Source organism: Asparagus officinalis, chromosome 9 (genome assembly GCF_001876935.1).
Source record: "Asparagus officinalis chromosome 9, Aspof.V1, whole genome shotgun sequence".
Classification (NCBI taxonomy): Eukaryota; Viridiplantae; Streptophyta; class Magnoliopsida; order Asparagales; family Asparagaceae; genus Asparagus; species Asparagus officinalis.
The window spans coordinates 57,155,492-57,166,193 of NC_033802.1; the positions used below are offsets into that span (position 1 = coordinate 57,155,492).

The 10,702-nt window shown below is 37.7% G+C and overlaps 1 protein-coding gene across 1 annotated transcript in view; it reads right to left on the bottom strand.

Moving 5' to 3' along the window:
* Positions 1–10,702, bottom strand: part of LOC109823972 (mitochondrial import receptor subunit TOM20-like) — a 33,510-nt gene that overhangs the window by 22,501 nt on the left and 307 nt on the right. The window contains 4 exon segments of the mRNA XM_020390449.1: positions 2,502–2,515; positions 2,517–2,551; positions 2,624–2,793; positions 10,583–10,702. The exon segment at positions 10,583–10,702 is cut by the window's right edge and continues 307 nt beyond it. Coding sequence (XP_020246038.1) covers positions 2,502–2,515; positions 2,517–2,551; positions 2,624–2,793; positions 10,583–10,702 — 339 coding nt within the window.

Genomic DNA, 10,702 nt, shown 5'->3' on the forward strand with positions numbered 1-10,702 from the left:
TTTTTTTACTTTCCAATGGGCCAATTCAAATTGTTACTAATTTCTGTTTTAGACTGCTTGGGCCTTGGAGTGCAATTTAAAAATAAATAAATAAATAAAAATTGGTGTTTGGGGGGGATGCAAAATTTCATGACTTTACATGCAAATTTATAAATGTCTAGTGGTGCAACTGCACCCCTAGCTAGGCAGTAGATCTGCCCCTGGCTATATGTAAAAGCAATGAACACAGGAAATGCTAATAAAAACATGGCATCATCCGCAGCAAGGTCGGATGTCTCGGTATTTGTATCATGTAGACATTTTCAAAACCAGCATTTTCCATGGTTTTGGCACTTGCCAGTCAGGATTATCTGGTTTGATATTAGATGGCTTACAAGAATCATATAAACAGTTAACACTTTTAAATGCTTCTCTACATAATTAGTGAAGTTTGTATAAAATTCGACACAATCTTGTGCTTAAAAATAATTACAGAAAACTATTAAAAATTTTCAATAACAATAAAGATGGTTAACATATTTAGATGTTTTGTCTGCACAATTGAATTTCATGACAATAAGAACATAACAACATTTTAATGAAATGGAAAATTTATGATACAGTTTTGTAGCTTGTATTTCATTAATTTTAAATTCTTCTATGACTTTAAGTTTGCTCTCTTCTGAGTTTGCATTTTTCTATAGCACTATTCATGTAATTGTATAATTTTATTTATCGGTTAAAATTAATTCACGTGTAGTCAACTTTTGTAGCCTTTTAGCTGGTCCTGATTATTCTTAAGTTCTATAAATTCTACATGTGTACAAGTATTTTATTAACTGCAACTTTTCGTCTTCAAATATTTCAAGGAATTTGGTCGTCATTTTTGGTACTTGATCATAATTTACATTGACCACTAGATTTTTCTAAGCGATATTTTTTGCTTAGAAACTAAAATGACCTCATGAGTTCATGTTAATTTAAGAATTTTAACTTTTATTCCCTACTTTGCATTATCTTTGTGGTGTGTAATTTAACATTTGTCCACTTATTAACTTCTAGCCACTGTTTTAATTTCAAATTTTTTATAACTTTTATTGTAAGTTAGCTATTGTCTTTTCTCATTTCCTTTCTTTCTCCTAGTTATCATTTCTTGACAACTTAGGCGTAGAATAGTTCAACATTTCATTCATAAAATAAGCAAATTCTTGCTTAGGTGTGTATACACGCATGCAAGCGCGCACGCCAGTGTAGAGAGAGAAGGTAACGCGCAACGGGAAATTATATGCACAATTGAATGAGTAATTTCTTAATATATGTATAGATGAATTAAAAAAATACTTTATTGAGGGATAACAACCTCTTGCAGAACTCGGCACACCTCTTACATTGAAAACTATCGATTCAAAACTAATTGTAGGATGATGTCTGTGAAACTCGAGAGATCTCTACCCTCGAAAGTCTCCAAACTTTTCCACCACAAATAGGGCTTAACCATCAGGTCCTCCCTCCCTCTCATTTCCTCTGAAAAAATCACTCAGATTGTTCTATCTCTCTCCCCCATCTCCAAATTTTTCCATCACTGATGGATTCTGCTGCTGGTTTCAGTTGTATATCTTGGTATAGTACAACAAAATTTGTATCCCAAATTTCATGCGGTTAGCTACATGAATCATATTCTTTCGCTCGATGTAAGTCTTTTAAGCCCAGAAACAATATTGAAATTTTCCGATCATCAAAAATAGTTTGATTGGTACCATTGGTTTCAAACAGACCTGATTTCAAGAACTGTCAAGTAGTCATGTTTGTGTGATGTTGTTTTTCATTCCACATGTTGACATCTGCTTCCCAGAAAGCTTTTCCTTTTTTCCTCCTCTTCCAGAGCTTTTTCACTGACTAGGAGCCCTAAGATGGATTATACTAACTCATCTTTAGGATTATGGAAAGCATCTTTTTCCATAGTTAACCATGAGCACTTGTTAAGCATCTTTCATTGAACCTTACTTGTTACTTCATAGAGAGCCCTGGCTTGAAGGGAAAAGTTTGAGCTGATGACAAAAATAGAGAATGATTAAACAACAGGCCAAAGCTTTTTACAAGTTCACCAGGAGCCAGATTAGAAGAACCCAAAACTTTCCTTGGATATGCTTCCTTGCCAACATGCTTCTGTACTAATGTACAAGACTGTGCAATGCAAATCTCAGGGTACTTCATGGATAATAACGAATAAAGGTGTTACGTCACTTGAGAATTGAGATAAATACAAGAACTGAACTATTGGGTGCTAAAAGAAATACTAATTCTGCCTGCTGATTACAGATTTAAGAACATGTATTTGTCAGACTATTTCAATAAAAACCTAGCAACAAATGACTCTTTTGGCATAAAGATAATATAATATCCGCAAACCATGTGAAAGTACAAGAAAACATCGAAAAATCGATTGCCAATGTGAACACAAGGTGCTTACAGTAAGTAAAGATGGTATGAAAGGCCTATTTAAAACTTTTGAGGAATTTTACCTCTTAGATGACAATTCCAAAGACTTCAGATATAGCTCATTTGCAGGATCCTATGAGAAGTCGAGGAGTTATTTTGCTTTGTTATGAAACATCACGCACAATTAAAAACTAAAGCAAGACACCTCATTCACTGCATCCTGGAAATATTGAGTTGCTTTAGCGAAGTATCCTTTTACAGTCTCATTATCTTGAGTGTAAAAGGCATGGGAAGTGTAAGCATTGCCTAAGCACCATAGTGCCTCATGCTTGTTAGGATTGATATCTAAGGCTTTTTCCAGTTTAGATTCAGCATCTGCAAAAATGAAGTTGATCCATAGGAAAATAGGATGACTTAAGTTTACAATGCTCACAACCAAATAAACAAACTGCCTAAGTGTGTGCGTGTGTGATGAGAACAAGAATTGGAAATCTTCCATATTAGCTTAGTTTTAATTTTTTGAAATTTGAATTTTAAATTTTGAATTGTTGTTTAATTTAGTAGTTAATAAGTGAGAGATTTGAGGGATTCTGTGTGAGATTTCAAATTTTGTAATTGCTCTATAAAAGCATGGTTGTAATCAGAATGAAATTATTGATGAATGAAATTGATTTGCTAAATTATGGTGTGAAACCCTAGCTTATTGATTTCTGGTTATCAGCCGTCACCTCTCTTCCCCACAAAGAAAACAAACGAAAATTCAAAAATCGCACTGTTCATCTCTCTCCCTCAACTCAAATCACAGAACCCATCACGAACTCCTGCTCCTCTTCAAAATCAACCGAACCCATCTTCCCCCCTGTGTCCATCTCGAACTCAGCCGCTTCTCCCTCCTGTTCACAAACCGCAGGATCCCTAACTCCCTCATCCCTCCTCTCTTCTTTGCCGCCCACAAAAGCCCCCTCCTCATCTTTCCCAACCCAATTCCTCCTTGCTCCCCTCAACCGCGAGCAGCTAGCCCATGCACCCATCACAACCGCCCATCTCCACATCCTCCAGGCGGATCGGCAAAGACACCGCCCCTGAGGCTCCTCTTCCCTGTCGCGCCGGGACGGCCCGCACATCAGCCCATGCTCCCCTCTGCACCCAAAACAGCGCTGAGCAGCCACCAACTCATTCTCCATACGCTGCCAATTTAGATCCACGGGTATGTCAGCATAGGAGTACCCAGTCACTGTTGGAAATCCACAAGAGAAGACTGGACACCTTAGTCCATGAGAAGCCCAACTAATTGAAAAGGCCCACTTAATCCAACGCAAGAAGGAAGGATCCCGACTAGGTTTTGTTCGACGATGGTATCAATTTCCCTCTATATTTTTCTGTTAATTTCAATTTGTTAGTTAATTGCATGGGTATTACATCTCTAAATTATTATCATATATTTACTGCTTAAATTATATTGTGAGTTGAGAGTACTGAACATGTGACTGCTGAAATTTTGATATTGATTGTGGAACTTGCGAAATGATAATTAATATTGCGATTAAAATATTTAAGATTGGAGTTGTTTATAACTATTATTGCAAATCTTGTTAAACCCATCTGTCGTATTAACTGTTTTATTTAATTTCCTACCGAATATCATGAATTTTAGCGAAACGATGTGTTGTTCGATTTAGATCGCTGATTTCAGATAGACCCCCCTTCCCCGTTTCGCATCAGTGTGTGTGTGTATAACCCATCATAATTTGAGCTAAATACATAAGTAATAAGAGAGAACAAGAGCTTAAGCAACTAACAATAAACAAATTGAATTAACAATAAACAAATTGGAGTACAACTCACAGCTGTCAATCATGAACCAATGCGTAAATATTCTCAAACTGTTCAATAAATAAATATCATGTCTGTATGAGCTCAAGTTAACATATTGGAGAGAAGAAAATCTCTGCTGCAGAAAAAAAATCATTAATCCAAACTGCTCCTGTGATGAGGACAAGAAATGGCAATTTCCATATTTGATTAGTTCACTTTCTTTTATTTTTGTTTTTTGAAATTTGAAATTTGAAATTTAAAATTTGAATTTTGAATTTTGAATTTTGTATTTTGAATTTTGAATTTTGCAATTTAGTTGAGTGATTTGAGGGATTGTTATTTTGTTTCTATTTTTTATTGCACGTTGTGTGCACGTAGTTTTTCTTTATAAATAAGGTTGTATGAGACTATTGAAAGGCAATGAATTATCGAATGAAGAAATATTTGTTAGCTAAATTTTGGTGTAAAGCCTTGGGTGTGAAACCCCTAGGTCAAATTGTTCTCCTCTGCCACAAACAGCCGACAAACCTTCTTTCTCCTCATACACAGCCACCAAATTTCTTCTCTCCCCCACGTTAATAATTTCCAAACTCAGCTCCCAACTTCTCTTCATCCCTCTCAACCAGCCACCGCTCCTACTCCGAGCAGCCCCCGAAATCCCTACTCTCCACTCCCAAGCATCCCAACGCCGCCCCCGACCTCATCCCGACACCTACCACCAGTCTCGACCCGACAGGCCACCCGCGTCCTCACTGTTTTCATCATCTACCATCTTAACGTCGTCGATCGCGTCACTGTTCAATTCAACGCTACCGCCGTCATCATCTTCCTGCTTAATGCCATCGCTTGCGCCGTCATCTAGTCGGCGCCGTCGTCCTCATCATCGCCCTCGTCATCGTCAGTTCACACGTCGTGGTCATCGCTCAGTTGACGCCGTTTATCATCGCCAATTCACCCATTGACCCGTCGACTTGTCGCCACTTGATAGCCCAGTTCGACGTCGTCGCACACGTCGTCATCCAGTTTGCCGACGCCCGCCTCGTTTTTCAACACCGTCGCACTCGTCTTCATCGGATCTCTGCCTCGTCATCGTCGTTCAGTTCACCGTTGTCGTCGTACCACCTCCAGAGGCCTCTTACGTCGAGTCTGTTCAGACCGACGAATGTTTCGTTTTCTTTCGTCCCTTATTTTTCTGTTAATTTTATTTTATTAGTTTATTACATGAGTATACCATCTCTAAACTCTTATCTTATATTCACTGCTAAGATTATACTTGTGAGTAGAGAGCAACTGAACATGTGACCGCTGCAGATCTGATATTGATTTTAGAACTTGCGAAATGATAATGAATACAACGGTTATATTGTTTGAGATTGGAATTGTTCATGATTATTAATGTAAATCTTATTAAAATCCATCTGTCATATTAATCGTTTTGAATTTAATTTCCTACCGAAGATCATTATTTTTGGCGAAACGGTACGTTTTTCGATTTAGATCACTGATTCCAACAGACTCCCTGTCATCGTTTCGCATTATTTTTGATATCAGAGCATGGTTCTATGTTAAGAAATTTTTTATTTTTATTTTTTTATTAGTTTAATTGAGTCTTTTAATTTGTTATAAAAAATTATCGTTCATCTCATTTATTTGTCAGTGCATACCATTCACAAAGGTCTATCATATTGATAAGGTGAGTCAAGTGTATCGACTAGTGAGTCCAGCATGTCTTCCGAAGTCCTTAAGAAATTCGCTGAACTAGTAGCATAATTTGATAGTACCATAGAAAATTTTCAAAATGCAACCAACGAGACGCGTGCTAAGCTAGGAAAAATGTGTGTTGCAACTCTGCCTCTGCAAGGTCAAGGTCATGGGCACATCGTTCATCGACCCCCACCTCAACCTGTGCATGATCTGCCAACCTTTGATGGTAAGTTCGACACAGAAGCTTTCTTGGACTGGCTGAAGGGCATGGATCGTTACTTCAATTGGTGCGTCCTAACGGAATCACGAAAAGTAAAATTTTCCGCGATGAAACTCACCAGACTCGCCTGCCAATATTGGTCCAACATCGAAATGTTAAGGCATATTAGAGGTGAATTACCAATTTTAACTTAGCGAGAAATGGTCGACGAGCTTAAAAGGAAATATCTCTCGTCATTATTCTATCATAGATTGCTCGACAAGTGGTATCAACTTACTCAGGGAACCAAATCTGCAAAAGAGTACGTTGTTCAAATTGATGAATTGTTTACTCGATGCAGCACTATTGAGCAAGAGGCACCAATGAAAGTCTTATTAAAGTTTAGAGCCGAATTGAGAAGTGACCTTCAAACCGAATTCTTTGCTAGAGGAATAGACACCCTTGAGGGAGCTTACACCTTAGTTCAAGATCTAGATGAAACCAAATTCCACCAATCTCATAGGAGTCAGGATTTTCGAACTCATTCCTCCCAGTCTTCCCGTGCCCCTACCTCTAGTCAGCCTCCGAGTCGATTTAACCCCAGTTCTTCCCAGTCTAGATTCGATCCCAAGGGCAATGAATCAAAGAGAGATTTCTCCAAACTTAACCTAATAATTTAGTGTTATAATTGTCAAGGATATGGGCACGTCGCTACCATCTGTACGACCCCGTTCAGAGTTAGAATTAATAAGTCGCCTACAACAAAATCAAAATCTATTATTGAGGAATCCGTTAACCAGGCTGTAAACTTGACAGAATCTAACTCTGACAACGAAATCCAGGAAAGTAAAATTGAAACACTATGCGCTTCCGTTTCTTCTGAAACTACCCCTACAATTGTGGAGTTGATTGAATTTTCATACAATGACAACACTCTGATTATTCCCCAAGCTACCCCTCCGATCACAGAGTTCATTGATGTTATCCTTGAAGTTGTTCATGAAATTAGAGATCCAACCCCTCCTGAACTCCCTTCAGTGATTGAAAATGTTGTTGATGTTCCCCGTGAAATCCTCCCAGACAAACATAACACCCAACATGTTCTCGATTTGGTTCCTAAAGTGAGTCACTTAGATATCTGTATGGAAGTTGAATCCAAAACTGAGCACAGTGAAATAACTACCATATTAGATACCAAACCCCTCATGCATTGTCCCGACCGTCACTCACACATACACTAATCCATTTTGAAAATATATAATGATTAAGGATACAAGTTTTAGCACGAGTGTTTTTATTTTCTTTTTCTCTCATGTTAAGTGCACCAAACACTCATCCTTCACGCATTTGTTTGCATGTTCCTCACTATCATGCTAGAATAGGAAAGTTGTTATTTATATTAATGAACTCTTATTTATTTTATTTGATAGAGGACATCATGCATGTTAAACACTTCGTGGAGTTTACATCTGCCCTTGTTTGCATTGTTCGAGTCTGCATTTCATATGTAGCATTTAAGTTGATTCACATCATTTTTGAATTGCATTGGTCATATATTAAGGAATCAGTAATCTAATTTGAATAAATACATTGTTAACTGAAATGTATGATATGGAGTCAGGATATAATTTTAAAACTGTTAATACTGATATTTTAGATGGTTTGGACTTGTCCAATACAATTTCTTTATAACTGTTTAAGGTTTGACATGATATTTATGAACTTTTCCAACTCTTAAAATAATTAATGACAATATTTATATTATTGATTTGGTCATAGTTCTATTCTCAATATTGATTGATTAAACAGGTCACAATGTTATTAGCAGTCCACTGATATAAGCCTGACCCTAATCTATTGTTTCTGAGAGTTCTTTCACTTTACCTCACTTTTATATATTCACCAATGCAGCAGTGAATTTTGATAATATTTTAGATGGTGAATTTATAATACAATTTAACTAATGATTTGAGATGCAGGAAAGTAACTGACGACAGATTAAGATGCAGACAGTGTATATTGAAGATGACAAGTTTCTGCAACTAACTCGGCGGAGTCAAGTTTTCTCCCTCCCGGGGAGAATGATGAGGACAAGAAATGACAATTTTCATTTTTGATTAGTTGACTTTCTTTTATTTTAATTTTTAAAATTTGAATTTTGAATTTTGAATTTTAAATTTTGTATTTTTTATTTTGAATTTTGAAATTTAGTTGAGTGATTTGAGGGATTGTTGTTTTGTTTTTATTTTTTATTGCACGTTGTGTGCATGTAGTTTTTCTTTATAAATAAGGTTGTATAAGACTATTGAAAGGTAATGATTTATTGAATGAAAAAATATTTGTTAGCTAAATTTTGATGTGAAGCCTCGGGTGTGAAACCCTAGGCCAAGTTGTTCTCCTCTGCTACAAACAGCCGACAAATCTTCTTTCTCCTCATACACAGCCGCCAAATTTCTTCTCTCCCCCACGTCAACAATTTCCAAACTCAGCTCCAAACTCCTCTTCATCCCTCTCAACCAGCCACCGCTCCTACTCCGAGTAGCCCCCGGAATCCCTACTCTCCACTCCGAAGCATCCCAACGTCGTCGCCGACCTCATCCCGACACCTACCACCAATCTCGACCCGACAGGCCACCCGCGTCCTCACCGCTTTCATCATCTACCATCTCGACGTCGTCGATCGCGTCACTATTCAGTTCGACGCCACCGCCGTCATCATCTTCCCGCTTGACGCCATCGCTTGCGCCGTCATCTAGTTGACGTCGTCGTCCTCATCGTCGCCTTCGTCGTCGTCCTCATCTTCACCCTCGTCGTCGTCAGTTCACATGTCGTGGTCATTGCTCAATTGACGCCGTTTGTCATCACCAATTCACCCATCGACCCGTTGACTCGTCGCTACTTGATAACCCAGTTCGACGTCGTCGCACACATCGTCATCCAGTTCGCCGACGCCCACCTCGTTTTTCAACACCGTCGCACTCATCGTTATCAGATCTCCGCCTCGTCATCATCGATCAGTTCACCGTTGTCGTCGTACCACCTCCAGAAGCCTCTCACGTCGAGACTCTTCAGACCGATGAAGGTTTCATTTTCTTTCATCCCTTATTTTTCTGTTAATTTCATTTTATTAGTTAATTGCATGAGTATACCATTTCTAAACTATTATCTTATATTCATTGCTGAGATTATACTTGTGAGTAGAGAGCAACTGAACATGTGACTGTTGCAGATCTGATATTTATTTTAGAACTTACGAAATGATAATGAATACAGCAGTTATATTGTTTGAGATTGGAATTGTTCATGATTATTGATGCAAATCTTATTAAAATTCATCTGTCACATTAATCGTTTTGAATTTAATTTTCTGCCGAAGATCATCATTTTTGGCGAAACGGTGTGTTATTCAATTTAGATCGCTGATTCCGACAGACCTCCTATCATCGTTTCGCATCATCCTGGTTTTTGTTTTTCTTTCCTTGCTACCCTTTCTAGGAGCATCCTAGTACTTTTTTATACAAAAATCTAAAATATTTGTATTTCCTAAATTTAGGTAACCATAAATCTATTCAAGTCCTAGCAACTCCTTTAACTATAATTTTCTTCTAAAAACTGGTGTACACAACCACTAGCACTGGCAAGTATGCCCGTGTGCCTTAGAATCAACAAACAACATCCTTCATCCTCCTCAATACCATAATGATGCATGACTGATCTGAAGTAACTAAATCAATAGTTTGGGAAGTTGTATGCAGCCAATGTGAATTGTACCCTTATTTCTTCTTGCACTCACATACGCATCTCTTGTTTTGCTAGTTGTTACTTATAAATCCTTTAGGTTCTCAACCTTCTGTTCATATTTTCATCTTAGGAGCTATTCCATCACTAACCTCATCAAAACCAACCAAAGAAACATAAGTAGACTCATCCACCTTTTCATAACAACTTGAAAATTATTATAATTAGACAATACACAAATAGCTTTTCAAACGTTAAACTGTTCGGATGCTTAAAAAAGAGAATTTTCACGCAACATTCTAGTTGACCATCATCACAACCAAACGAAGTTGGGCGTGTCATATTAGTTCTATACAGGCAAGTTAAAAAGTTAAAAAGTCATTTTGAACAAAAATACCACCACACAATAAATATAGGGGTAATCCCAGCTAATATATCTTTTTATATAAATTAAAATCAGCTACCACTGTTGCAGAAACGCAACATGCGGTGCCTGCTTTTAACCTATTTCTGGAATAATTGCATCGATCACCGATCAAGCAAAGCGCACGCCAGCATGCCAACCGGCCAAATAAGGAAAGCATGTAACATATTCCGAACTCAACTAGTGGCAAATTAACAAAGTACAGCCTATAACCAGAGGTTAGCATTCCCTTCTCACATTTTACATCAACAAAATTGAAATGTTTGAATCTATCAGTTGCTTACCTGCAACATACTTGATGGACTCGGGTCGATCCTGGAAGCTGGAGAGCTCGAGAAGCGCTCCTCCCCATCTTTTGAAAGGATATTGATCATCGAACCAAAGAGGAAGAAATGCTAGGGTTT